This window comes from Nyctereutes procyonoides, unplaced genomic scaffold, assembly GCF_905146905.1.
Source record: "Nyctereutes procyonoides isolate TBG_1078 unplaced genomic scaffold, NYPRO_anot_genome, whole genome shotgun sequence".
In the NCBI taxonomy this organism is placed as follows: domain Eukaryota; kingdom Metazoa; phylum Chordata; class Mammalia; order Carnivora; family Canidae; genus Nyctereutes; species Nyctereutes procyonoides.
This window is the reverse complement of record NW_026575030.1, coordinates 26,069,087-26,096,259: the sequence shown is the minus strand read 5'-3', so window position 1 is coordinate 26,096,259 and position 27,173 is coordinate 26,069,087. Positions and strand designations below refer to the sequence as shown.

At 34.3% G+C, this 27,173-nt stretch overlaps 1 protein-coding gene across 3 annotated transcripts in view; it reads right to left on the bottom strand.

Annotated features, from left to right (window-relative positions):
- The window catches only part of GSK3B (glycogen synthase kinase 3 beta), a 201,336-nt gene that overhangs the window by 43,498 nt on the left and 130,665 nt on the right, over positions 1–27,173 (bottom strand). For all 3 annotated transcript variants that reach the window (XM_055315880.1, XM_055315878.1, XM_055315879.1), the window contains exons 6-7: positions 24,261–24,367; positions 14,809–14,906 (exon numbers count right to left, since the gene is read on the bottom strand). In XM_055315880.1, coding sequence (XP_055171855.1) covers positions 14,809–14,906; positions 24,261–24,367 — 205 coding nt within the window. The remainder of the gene's footprint in view (positions 1–14,808; positions 14,907–24,260; positions 24,368–27,173) is intronic.

The following is a 27,173-nucleotide window of genomic DNA, read 5'->3' as shown; positions in this document are numbered from 1 at the left end:
AATGACACTTAAGAAATGACCACTTTTTAATTTGTGAGTATTTGTTACACAGTCCCCTCTATTTATTCAGTACTTTGTTAACACAAGACACAGTCCTAACTCCACACGAGTTGGTAAGAATGTCAAGAGAATTGTATGATGTCCGCTAGTAAATGCATCCTTTTACTGTATGGACAGAGATCACAGAGATGACTTACCAGCCATTTGGTTAACTTTCTGATAGGGGCTATGTTAGATAAGTTTTAAAATGAAAAATTTCAAACACAGAGAAAAGTCGTACATTTTTTAGGGAAAACCCTCTTCCTTTATACCAACTACCCAAATACCATGATTAGTGTTTTACTATATTTAGTTCATGACATTTCCATCCATCTGTCCATACATCAATCCACCTTATTTTTTGATACATTTCAAAGTCAGTTGCAGACATAAGCACACACCAGCATACATATAATTAACTACGGTTCAATATTTATGACTTTTATTTAAGCATTTTTTATATACTTGGAATCTTCCTTCAATATACACAGTGTATATATGTGGAAAATCTATTTTATCACAATGGGAAATAATCTGCTTTGACAAACAGTGATATAAAAGAGATTCTTAATTATAATTCTAATTGATGATCAGAGTTTAACTGTGTCCTTTACTTTTAAAATACGTATATTTGTGACTTTTAAGAAGCTAATTACTAATCAGTAAATGGAATCACTGATCTATTCTCCCCATGCTGGCTAACACAGATGGAAACTAAATGGAAGACCCTCAAGAAAGGGGTCAGCAAACTTTTTCTGTGAAGGGCCAGAGAGTAAATACTTTAGGCTTTGTAAGCCATAGAGCCTCTGTCACTACTCAACTCTGCTGCTGTAGCACACAATGCAGCTGTAAACAAAAGTTTATTTACAACAACAGGCAACAGAGTGCATTTGGCTCCTGGACCCTAGATGTCAACCTCTGACTTAGTCCAAACATTTTTAAGGATGAGAAAAACTGAGGCCCAGAAGGAGCAACTTTTCAGAGGTCAGAACTAATTAGATCCAAAGCCAGCACATAATTCAAATCTTATCATTGGCAAACAAATTTTTAGGAGATAGTATCAAGAATCTGTTTTTTATTTGACTTGGAAGAGTAATCATTTCTATTTCTAATTTTGGTAGTTGTAAAAAGTTGATGCTATTAAGCATGAAGGCACAGAGCTAGAATAGAAATAATACTTAAGACAATCAAGAACTAAGTGGTAAATATGGGATATAACATTTAGAAGAGGGTTTGAGGGTAGAAAAACAAGTTTGGTAGTACCTGATGTACAGGTGCTGGGTAGCTGTGTAAGTGCATAACAGGTAAAGCAGGTTGAAGAAGAGTACTAAAAATGAGGACCCACGGGACACAAATATGTAGAAAAAGGGAAATTTAAAAAGAAAACTGAGAGAGAAGTGCAGTTTTACCTGTAATAGCCAAAACCCAAAACAAGTCAAACATCTATGTACAGGTGAAAGGATAAAAAAAATTACAGTATGTTCTAACAGAATACAACTCAGCATAAAATGTAATAAACAGGTAATATAAGCAATCTGGATGAATCTCAAAAACACGTTGGGCAAAAAAGAGCTAGATACAAAAGTAACATACATTTATGCGGGATTATAGAAAAGGAAAAACTAATCTTCAGTGACAGAAAGCAGACCAATGGTCACCTGAGATAGAAGATGGGGGACTAACTACAAAGGGGTATGAACAGAGTGGTCAACTCTCCTGGTTTGCCTGGCACTGTCCTAGAAAAGCACTCAGGTCCTGGGTACACTGGGATGTTTACTCACCCCTGGTTGTACACAGAAATATTTTTGGACTGGTGGACATGTTCTAAATCTTGACTGGATAGTTATATCCAGCTTTGTCGAAGCTTATTAAACTGCATAAAATGACTACTTTTATTTTATGTAATTTACATCTTGATGATGTTGATTTAAAAAGTAAAACAGAACATTATGTAATCTAGTACATTAAATAAATTTAGTACACTAAATAAAACCAGATGTTAATCCTTCTTATGTAGCTCTGTTAAGGCTAGCATTAAAAGTATCAGAGTCTATATTAAACTTACAATCAGTCTATATTAAACCTTATAATCAGAACTATTTTATATACAATAAGAATAGTCTTTAAGAAAACAAAGATACGATTTAAGATGCAAAGGAATTTAAGAATGCAAAGGTAAGGCAATCAAGAGGCATTTAAAACTTTTTGCTGGGGCGCCTGGGTGGCTCAGTGGTTGAGTGCCTGCCTTTCACTCAGGGTGTGATCCCGGGGTCTGGGATCTGGGATTGAGTCCTGCATCAGGCTCCCTGCATGGAGCCTGCTACTTTCTCTCCTGTGTCTCGGTCTCTCTCTGTCTCTCGAATAAATAAATAAATCTTAAAAAAATAAAAAATAAAAATTTTTGCTTAGTCTCTTACGTTATTCATTCATGTCATTTATTGAGTTCCTATCTTCAAAGAACTCTAGGGCAGAGAAACTTATACAATCTTCAAAGATCAGTACAACTAAGTAACTGTAAGTATGTGTGAGGTGAAAGTGCTACCCTGCACTAGAGTAAGGAAATGGTTCAGGAAAGGGTTCTGGAAGGAAAGACAAGAGCTGATTTTATGTAAAGGGTCTAGGAAGCAAATGAGTCAAAAGCACATTCTCTACACACTACTGAGAGGTAGAAAATGGCCTGATTTGGATAACAGTAACAGCGACTAAGAATTGGATAATGGAGGGACAGCAACGTTAAAGGGTAAAAGGTAAGCAAAAGACAGATTATGAAGAGCAAAGATTCTAAATGAATCATTATCTGCAATCAACACAATAAATATAAGACATTTTAACAAACTGACTATCCTATGTCTATTTGAGTATATCTTTAAGTTTTATATTAAATTTTATTATATACAGAGTGTATTTCTACCTTACTTTATTAAGAATATATTTCTACCTGATTTACTACAGCTGAATTATATATTTGGAATCTTTTGAACTATATAAATTTTAGAACCTTTTCGTTTTATAGATTAGAAAAACATTTGAAATGACCTCATCATTTCAGACACAAATCAAATCTTAGAGCTTCCTTGAATTTTAAGAAAAATATTTTCCCCCAAACTTTTAGACAAAGATACAGTTTTTAAACCCCCCCCCCCAAAAAAAAACCCAAAACCTTATTTCTGGATTTCCTAAAAACTGAATCCCTCCAATGACTTAAAGGAAATGAAACTGCATATAAATGTGGTATGTACCTTCTATAAAGTATGATAGTTCACACAATTAAAAAAGGGGGGAGATGTTAAAAATTATCACACCATTGTTAAGAGTGTATGTATTTTCAGTTATCTATTATTTGAATAAGACCTTTCCATTTATTGCAAAAAAGCACATTTTCTTTGGCCCATCATCCTAGACCATGAGGGGTTAGTAGTTTATCTAAAGAATCAGAGACAGGTTGGCTACATTCCTTTGGGGGTGCTGTGCATGGTTAGTTAAATCCATCATTTTATTTGTATCTAATCCCATCTGTATTTGTTGTAACATTTTCTCATTCATTTAGCTACATATGTACCTAGACAGTGATAAATATCAAATTAGGAAGTATGATTTATTTCTTCAAAGAAATAAAGCTAAAAATCATCTGACAAAAGCTACGAAAGAATAGTTTTCACAGCTTTATTTTTAATAGCTCAACACCAGAGGTCGCCAAACTTCAGCAATAGAATGCTGCAGTGCAGCCTTGAAAACAAAGGTGAAGTCAAAGAAATCCTATTATAAAGTTTTTACTCTTCTGCTTAAAATCCTGCAGTGGTTTCAATTACCTACAGGCTAATGTGGTCTGGCCACTGCTCACAGCTCCAGCCTTCTCTGCCCCAGTAAACTTGTATTCTACTATATCCACCATTCAGAATCTGAATCTCAAACCATAAACACACAACAGACCCGTAGGCATCTTTACCCAAATTCATACACATGTCCTCCGTTTCCTTCCTCTCTCTAAATGGTCAATAGTTCTCCATGTTTCAAGTCCCAGCTCAAGAGTTACCTATCCTATGATGCCTTACAGAGAGAGTACTACCTCCAAAAAGAATACTTCTGCCTTTGTACTCTGCCCTGACTTCTGGGATAATACCTGCCTTACTCCATTGTCCCCAGTTGTTCCTCTCTTCTAAGTCTCTGAACTCTTTGACAGCAAGGACCCTTTATGTTCTAACCCAGCACCTAACAAAACATTAGTAGTAAAGTGATATGCACTCTGAAAGACTAAATGGACGCATTGCTAGGCCTCTATATATATAATGAAGCTTTTTAAATAAGTGGATGAAACCTTAATTAGCATAGAGGCCAGAGAAATTATATGTAGCATGGTTGAATAATGAAACATCTTCACTTCTTTTCTGCAAAAAAAAAACACTTTTCAGTTTGGTTAATAACTCTCAGGTTCGCTGCCTATACCAGTAAACTTAACAAATGTCTCTGATTAAAAAACTAGGAAACATGCACTGAACTATTCTATTTCAAAATATCAGTATTCTAATGACACACACTGGAATCACTATTTTACATTTTTGTTCCCAGAAAGCTGATATAAAATGTCATTCCCTCTGGTATTTCCCTACAATTTAAAGGTTTTCCTTTTTCAAATCCACTAGGTAGTAGCTACAACACTTAACTTTCGACATACATGCAGATATTATCCAACTTCCACCTCTTCCCTATATGATTGAAATTTTGGTATAAGAAACCCTTGTTTTTATGGTGCAATATTTTGCTCTTCCAATTTTCAAAGGCAAGAAATAAAAAGTTCTAACGACAGCAGAATGAATTTTTAAATCCCATTACATTTTTATTGAAAAGGGCATCAAGTTATCACGCTATTTGAACACAACTAAACAATTTGGCTAGCTTAAAGTATTCAGCCGAGGGAGAATGAACTAGTGGAGGAGGGTACCTTTATGTGTCTATGTTCTAGTCCATTCACTCTTGCACCATCTGTCATTTCAACTGATCTGTTCCCCCTCTCTTTCTCAAAGCTAGAGGATAGACATATAAATATGGGAAGTCTTCTGGAGTCCTTTGCAAAATTATGGTCAGAGTTTATTGCCTTCCTTAAAATATGGTAGAGACAATAAAGCTACCTTATCAACAGTTCCACAGATAGATGCCTTCATTCTTCTTTAAAAATAGCATCTGTATTGAGATATACTTCACATATCATGAAATTTAATCCTTTAAAGTATACAACCCAGTGCTTTGTTAGTATATTCCCAGAGGTGTACAACCATCCCTGTCATCTAATTTTACAACATGCTTTATCACCCCAAGATGAAATGCTGTACCCAAGAACAATCACTTTCATCCCCACTTCTCCCAAGCTTCTGACAACCACTAATCTACTTTCTAACAGATCTAAACAGATGTTTATTCTGAGCATTTCATATAAATGAATCACATAACATGCTGCCTTTTGTGTTTGACATATTCTTTATCCATTCATCAGATGATGGACATTTGAAATGTTTCCACTATTTGGCTATAAATAATGTAGCTATGAACATTTATGTACAAGTTTTTGTGTGGACATGTGTTTTCAATTTTCTGAGGTATAGACAGACCTATGAATGGAATTGCTAGGTCATTTAGTAATCCTATGATTAGTATTTTAAACTTATTTAACATATGCAAACCATTTTTGGTGTGCACCATTTTACAATCCCATCGGCAATGTATGAAGGTTTCAATTTCTCCATATCCTCACCAATACTATTGTTTGGTTTTTTTATTCTAGCTATACTAGTGAACAAAATGTAATATTCATTATGGCTTCCTGGCCACCTGTATGTTTTTAGAGAAATGTTTATTCAGATCCTTTGCCCATTTTTTTATTAGGCTGTTTTTTTTTTATTGTTGTGTTGTAGGAGTTCCTTATATATTTTGGATGTAAGTCCCTTATGAAATATTGGATTTGCAGAACTCTTCTCTCATTCTGTGGGTTTTTAACTTTTTTTGAAAAAGTTTTCAATTTTGATGAAATTCAATGTACCTATTTTTTCTATTATTGCTTGTGTCTTCTGTGTCATATCTAAAAAATCATTGCTTAACTGAAGTTCACAAAGGTTTCTAAGAGTCTTACAGTTGTGGCTCTTTCATTGTCCTTTGATCCATTTTGAGTTAATTTTTGTAATATGGTACAAGATAGGAGTCCAACTTCATTGTTTGCATATGGGTATTTAGTTCCAAGCTCTAAAAAGACTGTTCTTTTCCCACTGAACTGCCTTGGAACCCTGTTCTATACCAAATGACCATAAATGTAAAGGTTTATTTCTGGACTCTCGATTCTAATTCTTTGATCTATAAGGCTACACTTGTAACATTATGTCTTTTTCTCTCTTTCTTTTGGCATGATTGAGGTAGAACTAACAAAACTGTAAGACATACAATGTGTACATCATGGTGATTAATGTACATATACATTGTGAAAGGATTCCCAACATCTAATTAATACATACATCATCACATATCTTTTTTTTTCTAGTGAGAATGTTTAAGTTCTACTCCCTTAGCAAATTATAATAATGTGGTGTTATCAACTACAGTTGCCATGTTTTACATTAGATCCTGAGATCTTACTCAGAGATGAAAGTCTGTACTCTTTACCAATCTTGCCTTATCTCCCCCACTCCCCAGCCCTTGGCAACTACTTTTCTATTTCTATGATTTTGACTTTTATCCTTTTTTTTTTTTTTTGGATTACACATATAAGTGATACCATGCAGTATTTGTCTTTCTCTGTCACACTTATCTCAGTGAGGGTAATGCCCTCTAAGTCCAATCATGTTGTCAAAAATGGTAGGATTTCCTTCTTTCTTAGGGCTAAATCCCATTCCATTGTATATGCACTAGTCTTGATTACTACAGTTACAAATAAGTTTCTAAAATGGGAAGTACAATTACTCTAGTTTCATTATTCTTTTAATTTTATTTTTCTTTTTTTTAAAGATTTTATTTATTTATTAATGAGACACACACACACACACACACACACACACACACAGGCAGAGACACAGGCAGAGGGAGAAGCAGGCTCCATGCAGGGAGCCCGAAGTGGGACTCGATCCTAGGTCTCCAAGATCAGGCCCCGGGCCGAAGGTGGCGATTAAACCACTGAGCCACCAGGGCCACCCTCATTATTCTTTTTAAAGATTGCTTTGACTCTCATTCTTTACTCCTTGAATAAAATTTTATACTTGGAAACAAGTCCCCTCCTCCCCACCAAAAGGCAACTATTGTTTTGATTAAGCAAACTACTGAATATAAGTAAAACAGACATTCCTGGCTGACACATATTCACAGGAGTCAAAAGATCTTTTTTTCCTAGAATCTCAACCAAAGTAGTATGCTCAACAAAGGAATATAAAGTAGAAAGGAGTGGCAGCAGTGTGTGTGGTGGGAGTGTGGAGGTGGGGAGAGATCAGCATCTCTTCACTGAAAAAATAAACAAAAACACTTCATTTTTCTAGCTTTAAAAATATCACACCCCCTTCTGAGACATCTATTCTATTCTATTCTATTCTATTCTATTCTATTCTATTCTATTCTATTCTATTCTTTCTATTCACATATCATCCAACTCTTACTTCCTTTGAGAATCACTACTGGAGTGATTTTCTTCATGTTTTCTATCATAAATCTCAATGAAACAAAATATTTTGTTTTATAAGTATAATACAGCATTTAGTATGTTTTTACAAACTATAAATGACCCTCTCCAAGATTCCAGTGTTTGTTCATATTTTTTTCACTGCTGAACTGTTAAGAATCATTGTCCTCAAAATTTCTAACTTTTTGTTAAAAAAGGAAGCAGAGATTTCTCAGTAAACATTAGTCTTGAAATCAGGGTCTGGATAATGAATGCGTTAATCTGACAGATTTCTGTCCCTGTTCCACTTCTCACCTGCCCCTTTATTTACTTTATAGATTATGCCAAAGAAAAATAATATATTAAACCAGATCCTTGAAATTAAGGAAATACTCAAAAGAATGCATAATGCAAGTATGCAAAAAAAAAATGTGTGGTTGATAAGTAAAGGGTACTATATTCCAAGAAGAGTAATCCTATCAATGGTTTTTTGACTCAGATCCTAAAATATGACCATCAGTAAATTAGTTTTAAGGTGACAATGTCATGAAACCTCATTTATGTGTAAAATTTTCCTTAAATAAAACATATCCTGGCAACTTATTAAATGATCTCACACTGCTTTGTTTTGAGGAAAGTAAAGATTTCAAATGGGTATCATTCTTCTCATGTCAAAAGATGAACTGGGTCACACTGCCAGGAAACCCACTTTCTCTGCCTGGGCACACATATCTATAGTGTACAGAGATTTAACCAAGTACAAGTAAGTTACTCTAGAGTGAGTAAAATTTCATAGTAATAAGTAAAAATTGATGTTTCTTTTGGTCAATGGAAAACATTATTTAACGTAAAAATGCAGATTAGTAATTACATTAAAATAATTGTTTAATGCCACCTCTACCCATTCACTTACTTTAAAAAATGCTGACATCATATTGTATATGTAATACCTATCAATGCTGCAGACAGTTACCAAAAAGTGTAACCATAGTACCTTGTACTAGTATAGACATATTTAACGTAGGGTTTCTGGATGAGCTTCAGAAAGCCCAAGAATCATCTGAAATTATATGGACAATTCTTGTGTGTATGCATTTTTTCTGGAGGAGAGTCTATTTTCTACAAACAAATTTTCAAAGTGGTCTATGATCTAAAAGTTATTATGAACAGCAGGGAGCTCACTCAGAATTCCATGTGGGGTAACAGTGAGAAAGTGGGGGCTTAGGAAAAAAAGCGCTTATATTGTTCAAGTGATGTTCAAAAAACTAATGAATTTGCTCTTTATTAATTTCATAATCAGATGCTTTTAAGAGTCAGGGTGAGATCCAAGCAAACTCTATTAGTAAAGAGGAATGGATACAAAATAAAACAAAGATAAGGAACTAGGGGAAAAAAAAGTTGCTGCTCCAGTCAGTAATAAACATGGAAAAATTTAAATAATAAAAGAATGGGGGTGCCTGTGTCGTTCAGTCTGTTAAGCATCTGCCCATGATCTCAGGGTCTGGGATTGAGCCCAACACATCAGGGCTCTCTGCTCAGCAGGGAGTCTGCTTCTCCTTCTGCCTCTGCCCCTATCCCAGCCCCTCACTTGTGCTCTCTCTCTCAAATAAATAAAACCTTTAAAAAATAAATAAGAACAGATTAATCACATATTTTGTTTATAATTACACACAATAGATTACAAGTGTATACCACAGTGTATAATGGGGTGTACTTACATGTTCTGGAAAGTGGAGAAAAGAGACAGAATTAAGTTTAACATATTGTTCCTGTAGTCTGTTACCAACACAAGACTCTATAATATAAGAAATGTCACCAGGTAACATTTGACTAAACCTCAAATGTATGTTAGCAAAGACACATCATGGATCCATCAAAAATCTTGGGAAAATGAAGTATTTTTTATACTTATTAAACCCTAATTTAATTAGTATCTTAAAGCTCTGTCTTAAAAAAAAAAAAAAAAAGCTCTGTCTGACAGACCATTTGACAGTGAAAATGTTAAGCCAGGAAGGGAGAATATATACCTACAGGTGCTGAACAAGCCATAATATGGGGACAGGATAACTGAAAACCTAAAACATGTGCTAAACAAAGATGGTGAAAGTTAAGGTTAAGCTGTACTTGAAAGCAAAGAGATCCACCAATGTTACAACTTTCATTACATTAAATGAAGCACAATAAATATGGCTCAATCAGTTCTAGATATCAAGTTAACATTATAGATTGTATTTTTCCCACACAGCTATAAAATTCTATAAGCAGAGGACACCAATTTACTAAAGACGAATCAGACAGAATTTTTCTATCATCCAGCCTCTCCAGGATTTGGCAGTGGTGGTGGTGGTAGTAATGGTAATCATCATCATAATCCTCATCACTTTCCTAGAATTAAGGTAAGCATAAATGCGGTAGTGTATGTTCAGTGCTTAGCTCAGTGCTTGATGCAAAGTAAAGTCTCAATGAGTAGCAGCTTTTGTGATTAGCAGTAGTTTCCCAATATTTGAAAATGCAGGCTTTTGAGGAGCCAATTTATTATTTATTTATTTATCTATCTATTTATTTATTTATTTATTTGAGGAGCCAATTTAGAGTTGTCTAAATTATACTACAGCCTTCAAAGTGGAAGATCAGGAAAACATTATTTAGACAAACATTTGTAATAAAATGGCTCTCTTAACTGAATGTTTTTGTTTGCTAACAGAAGATTCCAGCAGCAAACAAATGAAAATGTCTGTTTCCATAGTTTCTGCGACTTGTGCAAAAAGATAACAATGTTTCAAAAAGTCAACATCACAGAAAAATAAAGTGAAAATCCCTACCCCTTTCCCCATAATCCCACTCTCCACTACTAAATCTTTTTCCTTCTAAATATTTCTCTAGTGATAGGCATCATAAGAAATGAAGTCCATCTACTTAGCTGTAATAACATAATCAAATAATCAAAAGATTATTTGGATCTTATTATTTCCTACTTTCAAATTCTTAAATAAAGTTTCTACTAGAGATAAGACTTTATTGGCTCTTACCTTTGTAAGAGATATCTACATTGAGTAATTATTGCTAAGAGAAATTTAACAATTTAGTAAAGTTCTACAAGATAAATTAAGTAACTTTAATTGCCTTATAATACTTTTATTCCTACAAATAATTTAAGTATCTCTATGTTTAATGTCATGTTTTTCTAAAAGAGATATATCCAAATCTAAAACTATGGAAACTATACTGAAATTCTATGATGAAGAAATGGGACTCTAATTCTGCTCTAAAACTCTTCCATTAGAAATGTTGAAATTATTACTAAGCATAAGTAAATGTTTATGGAATAAATAAAAGCATATCTTTAGGAACATTAATTTAAAACTTGAAATTCTACAAAATTTGGTTTCCTTCAAGCTTTTAGTTTTGTGATATTTTAAGCCAGAAATTGAAATTTATGTTTTAGAATTTGGAGAAAGAAATTATTAGTGAAATCTACAGCATTCCCAGATCCAGAGCTTCACAGATTGCTTCAACTTCAATCTATTTGGGGAGTTTGGGGGTACATTTGTCATTTACATAAATTAATGATCAAATCTTTGAGAAGCCAAATATATCATGTAATTTCATTTCAAGGCAATAATATATCACTTTACGGAACTTCATAATGCTATTCTTTTCAATATCAATTAAGTAATTCAGAATATAACCATACAACAGAATCTATAGTCATTCTCAAAAATTACTTAGGTCAAAATATACTTCTTGTGAGAAATGAATTATTTAGTAAAAAAAAGTCTACAAAACAGATGGCATTTTTGTTTAAACATGTATTATGCCCAGAAAAAATATCGAAATATTTATAGAAGTTATTTTTCATGATGTGCCATAACAGTGACTGCTTTTTTCTTTTCTATTTGTGTACCTGTGTTTTCTCAGTAATTTCTCATAAAATTTAATGAACGTATATGATAACAACTTTCCTTATTAATTCCTAGGTAACTCCAAATTCATGAATGAATCATGATTATCTTGCAGGTTAAATCAACTTAAATCTCTACTGAAAACTATTTTGGTGCCCGTGGATAATAAAACATCACAATAAATAAAGTCCCTGTTCAGAAAGCTTATAGAATAATTAGGTAAGTCTACCACATATAAAATACTTGAAGTCTGCTGTATGATTTTCATTTTTTGCATACTCAGATTCAGAGAGATGAGTATCTATTTTTTCTGGAGGGTCAGCTACCTCCAGATACTCCAAAGCAATCCCCATGAAATTTTAAAGGGAGAAAAATAACAGAAAATAACAGATTTTCATGGATTCCCTAATTATTATTACCTCAAAAAACCTCAGAATTGAATTGGGCACTTATAAGACCACATTTCACGTAAGATTCAAATCTATTCTTGAACCCCTGATTAGCAACAGTATCTGTTTAAAATATAAAATGTGTTTAATAACACTTAACTTTGAAAGCTAACCTACACAACTTCTTTTCTGATTTACAACTTAGATCAAGAAAACTAGAATAGTTACATCAGAATTAATTATGAATTTTTATTTCAATGAAACAACACAAATATTAAATATTTAGGGAACAGATATACAGGATCAACAAGATTTTAGAGCTTTATTAAACACATACACAAAACCTGTACAATGCTTATTAACCTCCCTGCAATAGGATTTAGAATACTATTCACACACACCACAACACAATGTTTCTTTATCTCAATGTAATATATTAACTTTAGGTCACCAAATGGGTGGTAAACTAGTACTGGAGTTTCATTTATTCTGAGCAGTTATGCTTAAAACTGTAAAATGAATCGAGAAGCTGGATATTCCAAAGTACCCTGGGATCCTAATTCCCTTATTTCACATCACCTTCAAAACAGAAATCTTAAAATATAGCAGGGACGGGACTATGTTCCCTACATATAAATGCAAGATGACAAGATAACACACAAATGAAGAGTGTTTTGTTTTAGAGTTGACCTACTACTACGAAGTGACCATGGACAACTTACAATAAGCCCTAAACGAAAATGAAGTCTTAAACCATCAGTAACAAACTGGTAGCGTCTATACTAAAATCTATTAAATAAATACAAACCAATATTAGGAAAAAATTGAATTTAAAAGCACTGTAATGATGGTGGTGAAGAAAGCTCTAGATATAAAGGTTAACAAGATATGATGGCAAACATGAGACAGGGACTTAATATAGATAGCCACTTAGCTTCATGAGTAATTTCATTTGTATCATGTATGCACTAAAATTAATGACAATAAATCATCACAAAATTCTAAACTATAATCCATATAAAAGAAACATAATTCTAATAAGCTAAGCATAAGTGACAAAATAGCAATATGCCCAGAGAATTATAGTATGGTGAGCTTAAGTACATCAAGTCAAAGCCTGGGAATAAAAGAAATGCTGAATGCACAACAGTATGGGTCAAAATATGGCCCAATCTCCTGTTTTTTGTTGGGCCTAAGAACTAAGAATTGATTTTATAGATATTAATTTGCAATCTATTTGATGATAAAAAATACTAACTTTGAACCCCAACAGAAAGAAATGTTACAGCCCCCCTCCAAAGAATTCCAATCTTCTATTTACCAGACTTCTATCACAAAAAAATTGTACTCATTATTATATTTTGAATTTCCTCAATGAAAAATTTGCAGAAATTTCTTTTCTCTTGTTGCATCTCTCTATGACATCTTGATTCGTGTTTTAGCCTACAAAGCCTAAAATATTTAACTGGCCCTCCAGATAAAAAGTATGCCAACCTCTGTATTAGAATACTAATTTGAATAACGAGGAATGGGCTTTTAGAAAACCAAAAGACCAACCTATATGAACTTAGATCTGAGTGCACTGTGGGAATCAGGAAGTAGATCTGATGAACAAAGGTTAAAGTTTAATTTGAAACTAAAAAAAGACGGTTATCCTAAAAAGACTATAAATACCACAGAAGTATCATTTGCAGATCATAAGGAATCATGTGGATAGTAAGGAAGATTCTTGATCACACACTGGTCTTTTCAACCATATGCGTATACAATGATATTTAGCAAAATCATCTTATCAAAAGTAACATTTTTTATAGAATGAAGTACAAGGAGTTTTAAGTAACTTAATCATAGTCTTGTGTACAACTGGTAAAAGCTACTGAGGAATTATGGCTCAGCAAAGAAAAACTAAATTCAAGCTGTCTAGATATAGAGGAGACTGAATCCCAAAGCAGTGATTTGTTTTTGGAAGTATTTAAGGATACTGGGAATCCATCTGTCATGAATGTATGGTTCTTTCATTGATTGGAGGATTGGACTACATGACCTCTAAAAAGATTTTCAATTTTGCATTTCTAGGAAATATTTAGAAAATCAAGACTAAAACCCAAAAGACAGCCAGTGTTGTTGCTTTGGACAAACTGTAACCTTAGAATGAAGCAATCTAGCAGTCTAAATATACAGACACTAGAATTTTTTTTAAGGAGGTAGGAACTTTAAGGTCTCATATATTAAAAACTTTTAAATATTTATATATTGAATAAATGTAAGCATCATATGCTCAGCAGAATATCAGGAGAGGACACGGTAAGCAAAAATACACACAGCTTGTGCTTTTATTTGGTTTATATACATTTTAGTGATCTTTTTTTTTTAATTTTTTTTTTAATTTTTTTTTAAATTTTTATTTATTTATGATAGTCACATAGAATGAGAGAGAGAGAGGCAGAGACACAGGCAGAGGGAGAAGCAGGCTCCATGCACCGGGAGCCCGACGTGGGATTCGATCCCGGGTCTCCAGGATCGCGCCCTGGGCCAAAGGCAGGCGCCAAACCGCTGCGCCACCCAGGGATCCCCATTTTAGTGATCTTATGGCTATTAAGAACTTTAAATAACAAATATATCAATTTTTTGCACCAGGTATCTAAAAATACCTTTTGTAGGATCATATAACAGAAGAATAACTCAATTAGAAACCAAAGGGTAGTGTTCTTATACTTCCTCTATAGCTGACATTTTTTTGTGATCTTAGATCACTTATTTCATTTTTAGTTTTTCATTGGTGTGGGTGATATGGATTCTTAGAATACCAACAAAATTCACTGCAGTTCAAAAATTGATTCAAACTTCTTACCTTGATTATTTCCACTAACTGATCCACACCACTGTCCCCTGGAAATATAGGTTGTCCTAGCAACAGCTCAGCCAACACACAGCCTGCAGACCACACGTCTGTAAAGAAAAGAAAACAAGAGTTACTAATGCTTATAGCTTAAGTTGCTATGAAAACTACTTATAGTTTTCTAATTTTACTTTGATCACAGAGTAAATATCACAAGCAAAAAAACAATATAATCCCAAACCAAAGGAAGAAAGTGATCAAACTATCCCTAAAGAGTTAAACTTAGCAAAGAGGAAATAAGGCTAATAAGAAAATTCCAACAAAGGGTTTAGGTCCATTTAATTATCAAAGGTCAGGTGTCCAAATCTTCAACAACCAAGACAGAGGGCACCAAAACATAAGGCATGATTATCTACTTACCCTGCTTTAAAATAAGTGTAAGTGAAATAACCTTTGTACATTGGCAGTGCTTACAGAATAGCTACAAACAAGGGTTCAATCTCTATACGCAGTTTTTTTTTTATTTTTGTTTATACACAGAGTCTGAATGCAAATTCTAAGCCTTAAATGGTTGGGTTTTGTGTTGTAATATGACTGAAGGAAAAACGCACTTAAATATATTATCTTTTTAAATGCAAAGATAGAGGAATAAATTTTATTTCACAAATCCAAAAAAAAAAAAAAAAAAGAGAGAGAGAGAGAGAAAAGGAAGGAAAACTGCTAAATTAAATCTATGAGGCCAGCATTACCCTGATACCAAAACCAAATAAAGACTCCATTAAAAAAGAGAACTACAGGCCAATATCCCTGATGCACATGGATATAAAAATTCTCAATAAAAATCAATCAACTTGATACACTACATTAATAAAAGAAAGGATAAGAACCATATGATCATTTCAATAAATGCAGGAAAAGCATTTGACAAAGTACAACATCCATTCATGATAAAAACCCTCAGCAAGTAGGTTTAGAGGGAGCATAATAAAAGGCCATATATGAAAAACCCACAGCTAATATCATCCTTAATGGGGAAAAAAGCAGAGCTTTTCCTCTATGGTAAAGAACAAGACAGGGATATGCATTCTCACTACTGGTATTTTAACATAGCCCTGGAAGTCCTAGACTCAGCAATCAGACAACAAAACGAAATAAAAGGTAAGGAAGAACTAAAACTTTCATTATTTGCAGATGACATGATACTAACATATAGAAAACCCAAAAAATTCCACCAAAAAAATGCTAGAACCTATAAAAGAATTCAGTAGACTCACAAGATACAAAATCAATGTGCCACAATCTGTTGCATTCCTATACACCAATAATGAAGCAGCAGAAAGAAAACAAGCTGATCCATTTACAACTGCACCAAAAACTAGAAGAATAAAGCTAACCAAAGAGGTAATCGATTTGTACTCTGAAAACTATAAAACACTGAGGGAAGAAATTGACACAAAGAAATGGAAAAACATTCCATGCTCATGGATCAGAAAAACAAATATTATGTCTATATTTAGACATATATATAGACATATAGAAATGTCTATAACTACCCAAAGCAATCTCCACATTTAATGCAATCGCTATCAAAATACCACCAGCATTTTTCAGAGCTAGAACAAATAATCCTAAAATTTGTAGGGACCACAAAAAAACCCAAATTGCCAAAGCAAAGCTGGAGGCATCACAATTCTGGGCTTTAAGTTATATTACAAAGCTGTAGTGATCAAAACAGTCTGGTACTGGCACAAAAATAGACATAAATCAACAGAACAGAAAATCCAGAAATGAACCACAAGAACATGGTCAATTAATCCTCGACAAAACAGGAAAGAATATCCAATGGGGAAAAAAACAGTCTCTTCAACAAATGGTGTTGGGAAAACTGGAGAGCAACATGCAGAAGAATGAAACTAGATCACTTTCATACATCAAACAGAAAAATAAATTTAAAGTTTATTAAAGGCGTTAATATGAGACCTGAAACCATAAAAATCCTAGAGGAGAACACAGGCAGTAACCTCTTTGACACTGGCCATAGCAACTTCTTTCTAAATATGTCCCTGGAGGCAAGGGAAACAAAAGCAAAAAGAAACTACTGAGACTTCATTAAAATAAAAAGCTCCTATATAGTAAGTAGAAATAGCGAAATTAAAAGGCAGCCTACAGAATGGGAGAAGATATTTGCAAATGACAAAGCCAATAAAGGGTTAGTATCCAAAATGTATATAGAACTTATAAAACTCAACACACAAAAAATAAATAACTCCATTTAAAAATGGATGGAAGATATGAATAGACATTTTTACCAAAGAGAACATACAGATGGCCAAAAGACACATGAAAAGATGATAAACATCACTCATTATCAGGGATATACAAATCAAAACTACAATGAGATATCACCTCACATTTGTCAGAATGGCTACAATCAACAACATAAAAAACAATAGATGTTGACAAGGATGTGGAGAAAGGAGAACTCTCTTGCACTATTGGTAGCAATGCAAACTGGTACAACCACTCTGGAAAATAGTATGCAGTTTCCTTAAAAAGTTAAAAAATAGAAAGAACTACCCTAGGATCTAGTAGCTGCACTCTAGGTATTTACTTAAAGAATACAAAAACACTAATTCAAAGGGATACATGCACCCCAATGTTTATAGCGGCATTATCTACAATAGCCAAATTATGGAACCACTGACTGATGAATGGATAAAAGAAGATGCAGTGCATGTGTGTGTAGGGGCTATAAATAGAGTGACCATATAATTTAACTTGTTTTTAAAAGATTTTATTTATTTATTCATAGACACACAGAAAGAGAGTCAGAGACATAGGCAGGCAGACTCCCTGCAGGGAGCCCAACGCAAGACTTGATCCTAGGACCCTGGGATCATGTTCTTAGTCTAAGGCAGATACTCAACCACTGAGCCACCCAGACATCTCAATTTAACTTCTTATTTGGTAATACTTCTTAAAGAGAAAGAAGATGCTATTAGTAATTATCCCAGGACTATCTTGGGTAACTTGACTAATTTTTTAATCAAAAGTTTTGACTAACTTTTTACTGACCTAGGAAAAATAATCTCTCTCTCTCTCTCTCTCTCTCTCTCTCTCTCTCTCTCTCTCTCTCTCTCTGTCACACACACACACGTACGTACGTATAATATGGAATATTATTCAGCCATAAAAAGGAATGAAACCTTGCCATTTGCAAAGACATGGATGGAGCAAGAGAGTATCATGCTAAGTGAAATAAGTCAGAGAAAACAAAATACTGTATGATTTCACTCCTATTTGTAATTTAAGAAACAAAACAAGCAAAGGGGAGAAAAAAGAAAGAGGCAAACAAAGAAACATTCAACTATGGAGAACAACTTATGGTTATCAGAGATAGGTGTGGGAGGATGGGTGAAATAGGTGATGGGGTTTGAGGAGTACATTTGTGATGAGCACTGGGTGTTGTATGGAAGTGTTGAATCACTGTATTGTACACCTGAAATCAATATTACACTGTATGTTCAATAACTGGAATTTAAATAAAAACTTTTAAAAAAGACAAAAAAGGGGAAGGTACTTGAAGAGATCAAGGTTAAGACTAGAGCAATACTCATTAATTTTCAATATGTAAATTTTGATGCTGTAATGACATATCCAGGTAGTAATTTGGGTAAGAAGCTCTTTACATGTAGTATGTGGTATAAAAAATAAAATTTATTTCAGTGTGCACTGCTTATTTTAGCCAACTAGAAGTTTTCTATACTTAGCTTTTTAATAAATGAATTTTTCGTGTTTGAAAAAAAAAGTACAAGGTGATAGGAGGTTAGGGAAAAGGAGAACCGCATGATAGCATAGGAAAAGCACAAAGGAAAATAAGAGATGTGAGAACTAGTATCAAGGTACATAAAAGCAAGTAGAGTCAGAAAGCAAGCAGAAAGAGTAAGGAGAGGAAAAAAACATGGAAATACAAAGGGGGGGGAATGAAGTTAATGAGGGACAGTAAGTTCAAATTTGGATGGAAATGTGAGGTATCAGTCTGCCAGTATATTATTTTGTTGTAAAACATTTTAAGGAAAACAAAACAAAGTAATTCACTTTTAATTTTTTAAATATTTTTTAAAAAGATTTTATTTATTTATTCATGAGAGACACAGAGAGAGAAAGAGAGGCAGAGACACAAGCAGAGGAAGAAACAGGTTCCATGCAGGGAACCTGATGTAGGACTCGATCCTGGGTCTCCAGGATCAGGCCCTGGGCTGAAGGCGGTGCTAAACCGCTGAGCCACCCAGGCTGCCAGTAATTCACTTTTAAGTCAAAGTGGAAACTTCAATCCTGAAAGTAAAGTCTTAAAATAATTTAATTAATGAGTTTTAGTAATTTATAAATAAATTTAATTAATAAATTAAAAAATAATTTAACCTATACATTCCTGGCATACCCCAAATAGTCCTGGTTTAGATTTGTTGTCCTGGGATAATTATTTATAGTATAACCGTTCTCTTTTAAAAGTATAACCGGGAACCCTGGGTGGTGCAGCGGTTTGGCGCCTGCCTTTGGCTCAGGGTGCGATCCTGGAGACCCGGGATCGGGTCCCACGTCGGGCTCCCAGTGCATGGAGCCTGCTTCTCCCTCTGCCTGTGTCTCTGCCTCTCTCTCTCTCGCTGTGACTATCATAAATAAATAAAATAAAAAAAAAAAAAAAAAAAAAAGATTTAAAAGTATAACCAAATAAGTTAAATTATGTATAGCCCACCATTAAGACTTCCTGCAAGGAAAAGCTAATTTTCAGTTTCTGGATGCCTGAGATTTCTAGGTTTTGTATGAACCAAAAATCAAGTGCTTTAGAAGATGAACATAAATCATTGCTGGGCTTTCTCATCTAACATTAAGGAAGGAGAAGAATGGTGAATGGCATAGGGTCAACAGATAATTTAAGAGGTCTGATATGGTTAGATGCACTATCAAGAAGGATTAGAAATCCGTGCTCCAGTGACTAACTTTATACTGACCTAGGAAAATAATGACACAAAATTTATTTAAGAAATTGAAGTTGATTTTGTCCAGTTCCAAGAAATGATAACCAAGACAACTATTTTTGCAAATGCTGACCAAAAAGAGCCCTCCTTGATATACTAGGTAATTGCTAAATGAAGCAAATATCAAAACCTGCTAAGAAAACTTCACTCAAAGCTAACTAATATTAACTCTTAATATAACATGGAAAAGATACATATCTTCATTAACTTAAATGCTTTATTTTGATCTAGGTTTAAAAATATGCTTTTACTTAGCCAATTAGATGGAAGGTTATATGCACTCATTTCTTTCCTTTCTAGTAGAGGGTAATTCATCTCAGAAGACAAGGCTGGAAAAAATGCAGGGGAATAATTGAACTTTCATTAAAAAACCATGGGAAATACTTTCTTAGGCTGCATTTAGATCAAATATGGGAGGACAAGGAGTAAACCATTAAGGAACACTACTGCTTAGTGGTTGCCAAAAATTAATAATCCTGAAACTCAGGTGGCAACTATACCAGTGGTCCTCAATGTTAACTCAGGCAAACTACCAAAACTAAGATAATTATCATTCACTTTTTGGGAGATATCAGATCTCTTCTGTTCATACTATGCAGGACAAATGAAAGATATTCTCCAAATAAAATAAAACAGAAGGTACAATAGAATAAGCACTTTGGCCCAATGACCTATCTGATTATTTGAGGATTTCAGCCAAAATTGTGTTTGGCTTTATTCTTGGTAACTCTAATTCTTGGTAAAGGTGATCTTGGAAGACCGTCTACTTTAACATATTTAATTTACAGATAAGGAAATTGAGGCACAATAAAGATCAGGGACTTGTCAAGGTAAAGCTACTGAACAGCAGAGCCAGGCCTGGAACCAAATTTCAATTTCCAATTAAGACACCACTGTCTTGAGTAAGTGCCTCCCTGTCAGAGAATAACTAGCTGCTTCTTTGAGGGTCTATAAACTCAATTCCTTGTCCTGAGGAAGCTATTGTTCTCTGCCATTGCTCAACAAGACAATATAATCAGAGTCATCAGCCTGAGCTCTGGTTATATCCAAACAGGACAATAATTCACCCAGAATCAGCTACTCTTTCATTTCAAATATCATTGTTAAAAATATTTCTAAAATGTATCTGCATTAATACACTTCTAACTACTTCTGTTTCTGTCTACAAATCATCCAGTCATGAGAGGAAATATCCAAGTCTAAAAGGGAGATCAAATCCAGAATTAGTAGAGTTCAAAAGACTGCAGTTGAATCAGTGGCATATGGTGAGTCCTAAGCCTAGAAAGTCAGGTTTCGGCTTTAGTCATAAGAAGGAAGCTACTGAAAAGCAGGCACTCATAATATCCAGAGAAGTGGTTCTTAATAGAGAAAATGGACTAAAATGCTCTTCTTTTGCAAGATGATTCTAAAGAATTGCTAAGGCATGCGGATATTTATAGAAGTAATGCACTCTTAAGCGGGTTACAAGTTTATATAAACATGCTTTAATGTGCCAGATGATACGGTCACAGCTTTTTTAAAAGAAGCAAATTGCATTTATTTTAGGTGACCCTGGCACAACTCATCCCAATATCTGGTATGCAGATATCACAGCAGGTATTTGAATAAAATATAAAGTAGCTGAAAAACCCAAAGATATTTCCAAAGATAAAGGGCTGAAACTTGTTTCTACATAGTCAAAGTTAACAAATGCCACAAAACAAATACCATCTGTTTCGTCATTTCTTTTTTTTTCATTTTTATTTTAATTCAATTGATTAACATATAATGTATTATTGGTTTCAGAGGGAGAGGGAGAGGTCAGTGATTCATTAGTTTTATATAATACCCAGTGTTCATCACAGGTCCTCCTTATCATCCATCACCCATTATCCCATCCCTCCACCCACTCCCTTCCAGGGACCTTCAGTTTGTTTCCTATGATTAAGAGTCTTTTATGGTTTGTCTCCCTCTGATTTTGTCTTATTTTTTCCTTTCTTCCCCTATGATCCTGTTTTGTTTCTTAAATTTTCAGTGACATTGTTTTTCTTTTAAAGATTTTATTTATTCATGAGAGATAGAGAGAAAGAGCGAGAGAGAGGCAGAGACACAGGCAGAGGAACAGGCTTCATGCAGGAAGGCAGACATGGGACTCGATCCTGGGTCTCCAGGATCACACCCTGGACTAAAGGCGGCGCTAAACTGCTGAGCCACCCAGGCTGCCCTTTCAGTGACATTTTATTTAATCTTCACAGCCACTCAGAAAAGTAGAACTGTTAGCAACCTCCACTTCATAGTTTAGCTAAGTAATAACAAACCTGGAACTCAAATCTAATTCTACTCTAACCAAAATACCCTTTTCGCTATTTCTCATTGGTCCCTTATCATAGGCCATAAAACAGCCACAATGAAATTTTCATGATTACACTTACACACACACACACACACACACACACACACACACATTATTCTCTCTATCCTCCAGTGTAGCAAGTCTCAAAGCAGGGTCTGCAGAGCCCAGGGCCTCCTGAATCTTTTCAGAGGTCCTAAATGATAAAACTATTTTCTTTCTTTCTTTCTTTCTTTCTTTCTTTCTTTCTTTCTTTCTTTCTTTCTTTCTTTCTTTCTTCTTTCTTTCTTTCTTCTTTCTTTCTTTCTCTCTCTTTCTCTCTTTCTTTCTTTCTTCTCTTTCTTTCTTTCTTTCTTTCTTTCTTTCTTTCTTTCTTTCTTTCTTTCTTTCTTTCTTTCTTTCAAATAATTTATTTATTAATGAGAGACAGAGAGAGAAAGGCAGAGACACAGGCAGAGGGAGAAGCAGGCTCCATGCAGGGAGCCTGATGTGGGACTCGATCCCAAGACTCCAGGCCTGGGCTGAAGGCAGATGCCAAACTGCTGACCCATCCAGGGATCCCCATATTTTCATAAGAATACTAAGATGTAACCTACCTTTTTCACTGTGTTGATATTCACACTGATGGTGCAAAAGAAACGGTGGGTAAAACTGTAGGTCCTTTGACACAAATCAAATTGCTCTTTCGCAATTTTTTTTTTTTTTTGTCTTTTGGTAAAATAAGAGTGGTAATGTGTTTTTGTTTAGAGGTCTGTGTTCATATCAGATAATTTCCACTTGTATTAAAAGACAAAAACCATCCACATTCTGGTTGTTCTAAGTGTTCTGTAACTATGGCTGTTCTGTTTGGTTGGTGAGTTTGGTATTTGCATGCTCTTGTTCGTTTGTTGGACTAAGGAATTCGTCTCAGAAACAGCATATAACAGGGGCACCTGGGTGGCTCAGTCAGTTAAGGGTCTGCCTTTGGCTAAGGTCATGATCCCAGGGTACTGGGATCAGCCCTGCATCAGGCTACCTCCTCAGCAAAGAGTCTGCTCTCCCTCTGCCTCCCTACAAATTCATGCTCTTTCTCTTTCTCTCTCTCAAATAAATAAAGTCTTAAAAAAAACAGTATATAACAAAGAAATAATTTTGACCTTCATCTGTACACTTAGCCTAAGGTTGCTCCTCCTTTCTTAGCTTTACTATTCATGTCCAGCTGATAGTACTATGTCATGCTCACTTCTATTAGCGGGCTAAAATGGGGTAGAAGGAAGTCACTGAAGAATGAAGCAAATCTCCCTATTCAATTTGTGCTATCACTAAAGATCTTCTGTGAAGACTTCTACAGAATCAGTGGGTTTAGTCAAACTAATGAAAAGTCAGAATTATTTTTGTGACTGACTTAAAAGTAAATAACCAACTGGGACAGCATAGTGGGAATGTCAACACTATGGCATCATATCACTTGCATCATCAACATTATGGATGCAAATTCTCAAACTAATGATCAAGCTCAGAAGTTAGCATTTCAGGAGAATTAAAATTTTAATTTTTTTTAAAGATTTTATTTATTTATTCATGAGAGACAGAGAGACAGAGAGAGAGAGAGAGAGAGAGAGAGAGAGAGAGAGGCAGAGACACAGGCAGAGGGCTCCATGCAGGCTCCATGCAGGGAGCCTGATGTGGGACTTGATCCCGGGTCTCCAGGATCAGGCCCTGGGCCGAAGGTGGTGCTAAACCGCCGAGCCATCCAGGCTGCCCCAGGAGAATTAAAATTTTCAAAAAGAAAAGATATACCTAGGACTTACTTGAAATTTTAAGTTAAAGACAAATGTAATATAACAGAACCATGCAATCATAAAGGAACAGCTTTATTATTCTCTTGAAAAAATCCTAGAAACCTTAATATGAAATAGTATAAATAAACCTTAAATTCTGAAAGTTGACATTTAAAATACTCTACACATTTCTGCGTATCAGTCTTTAAGTAGAAACAAACTTTAGGTCATTTCTACTTTTATATTTAAGTCAAAATATTGATTAGTAATACTAAATTACTAAAAAAAAAGATGCAATTAATAATTACAAGCCATTATATTTATATCAGTACTTACCTATACTAGAGGTATAATCAGTGGCTCCAAAGATCAACTCTGGTGCCCTATAGTACCGAGAACAGATATACGAAACATTGGGTTCTCCTCGGACCAGCTGCTTTGCACTAAAAAGAAAAGAAAAGAAAAAAAAGCATAAATTCTTTAAGCGTAAACCTTAAAAGAATCTAAACTGCTATCATTTACAACTCTGAACATTTATCTAAGATTCACATACTTTAATTCCACAACATGCAAAAAGGAAAAATATGAACCCTATCTGACAAAAGAAACTTACAATTATAATAGTAATTTAAAAAAATAACAGTAGCTTTTAAAGAATGCATTTGTCAATTGTCACCTAAAGAAAAAGAGACAAAGTCATAAAAGGATAAATGCTCAATTTTTTGTTATCTTCTGTTCCTTGAAAACTACCCCTAAAATATAAAGAAGAGTAGAAAAAGAAAAAAGTATCTCCACCCACCAAAAAGCATAGTACTGGATTATAAAAATAAATAATTCTTACCCAATCAATATGTTTTTTTTAACAGAAATTGATCACTCTCTTATAATTTGACTTCGGCATCAGAGTAAATATCCTGGGGTTTACCCAATCTACTTTCTTTTTCTACTTTGTTGGTCAATTTATTACTTGCCTAAATATTCATTACCCTATAAAAAAAGACATGCTCTCTCCTGTAGGTCAGAGACGATTCAGAGCTTCTGAATTCGAATTCTGCTGTTCTCAGTTACATGTTCTCTAATACAAATTTTTTTTTAATGCTTGTGGCACTGTATATTAAACATTAAGTTAAATTTAGTTTCTTTTGAGATGTCTCTCAGGATAATTTAAAGACACACTGAAATAAATAAACTCCTGTAGAAGCTAACTACTTTAGCATACGATGACAGCAAAGATAAACACAGGCAATCAATACAAACAACAAAATCAAAATAGTAAGAATGTAAAGGAAGGGAAAATTTTGAAGTAAAGGTATAGGAAATCTGACTAGAGACAAAAGAAAGTAGTCACAAAGATTTCAAAGTTTGGGCTTTCTTTTCTTCCATTATTTCTGGTCAGTGATAACCCTTACCTGAACCTGTTCTTCCTTCATTACAAGTTTTGAAGGTGGGAGGCAGTTTATTCTTTAACATTCTCCCCAAGTACTGACACACAGCAACAATTTCATGAATTAATAAATATCAATCCTTGCTTTTAGACTGCATGAAAATTAAGATACCTTTCCAGCTTAACTGATAAAACTTTTCTACCTTATAAAGGGTTTTTTTTTTTAATTAACAAGACCGATTCCAATTACATAGTCAGAAAATTCACTATAAGACAGAGAAGGTAATACTGGAAACTCTGTATCCTATAGAGTTCAATACTTGATGAAGCTACCTTCTTTTCCTTCAGGTGAGGTTGGATGTTACTTTCCACCTTTTGAAGGATGAGAGCTTCCAATAGAAGGACCACAGAGAGTTCCGAGAAAGCCCAATCAGTCCTTCACCTACTTCTACAGGCCTTATTTCATCCAATAAAAAATTACTAAGAGAGTAATACTGTTTTTGTTCAAGTTACCACCAGCCTGGCCCTAAGATCCTAAAGTATATTAAAAACTCTACTTGCCTAAACCAACTGTTTAAAAACAAAAAAAGGCAGCTTTGTTATTTATCAGAGCAATTAAAAATGACCTATTATAAATACAAGTGAAATCTCTATTTCAAATATATTAGAACAAAGCAATTCCTATGTCCCAATAAAATGGTCCTTAGTAGCAGTGTTTTGACACTATGGTAAGAACAGAAACACCACTGAACTTGATGTCTCAGTCTTTTTACAACTCATAACAGTCAGTCGCTGTCAGTGGGGAAGATAACCCATAACAATAACATTCATCTGATTTTGGCAGTTTGTCCACTTTGTTTCAAGCATCAGATAAGAGTTTTGATTTGATATACTTCAGCTTTTCTTACAGTTGAAGAAAGACTTAGAGCCTGCAAAATAAGCTAAATCCTACGATAGGTGTCTGAAATCAGTTAACTGTAAAAAGGGGATGGTCTGAAGGAGCACACCATTATGAGACTAAGAATCGACTCATGATAAAGCAGATGTGCTTTTTTTTTTAAGACACTCTCAAGAGACACTCTATGGAAAATCTATCTTATGTTAAAACTAAAATTTAAACTGTGGGTTGATACAAAAGTATTAAAAAGAGGTGGAAATAGAGATATTAGATGTGGGTCAGTATCTAAAAAGAGCTGAATTGAAAAGAATTTGTGAGGATGAAAAAAATTGGAGAATCCAAGTTATGTGGCAATTATTAAGGGACTGAGAGGAGGGAGACTAATCTAGATGGAAAAAGGTTAACTGAGTTACTTGAGGATATAAGCTTGGTTTCATGTTGAAAGGATAGATCAAAGAGGCAAAAGATGCTGAATACTATGAAGATAAAAAGGATGGAGTCTTATTAACAATATAATGTTACCAAGGAATCATTTAAGAAAACAAAGTACACTGCAATTTGCAGGAAAGTAGAATAAGAGAATTACAGAGGAAAAGGAAGAATATACTGCTACTAAGGTTAACAGCGAAGTGAAAAAGAATGCGGTAACAAATGCTAATGTTTTTAAAAACTAGTTCTGGGGCACCTGGGTGGCTCAGTCAGTTAGGCAGCCAATTCTTGGTTTCGGCTCAGTCATGAGACTGAGTCCTGCATTGGGTTCCCTGATCAGAGCAAAATCTGGTTGGGATTCTGTCCTTCTGCCCTTCAATCCCCACCCCCCACTTGCTCTTCACCCTCACCAATGAATAAATAAAATCTTAAAAAAATTAGTTCTTATTAAGAAAAACAAATAAAAAATTCAAACAATACAAAAGTACCATCAAAGAAAAAGCAAGTTTCCCAAGCACACTATACTTCCAGTTTCCTT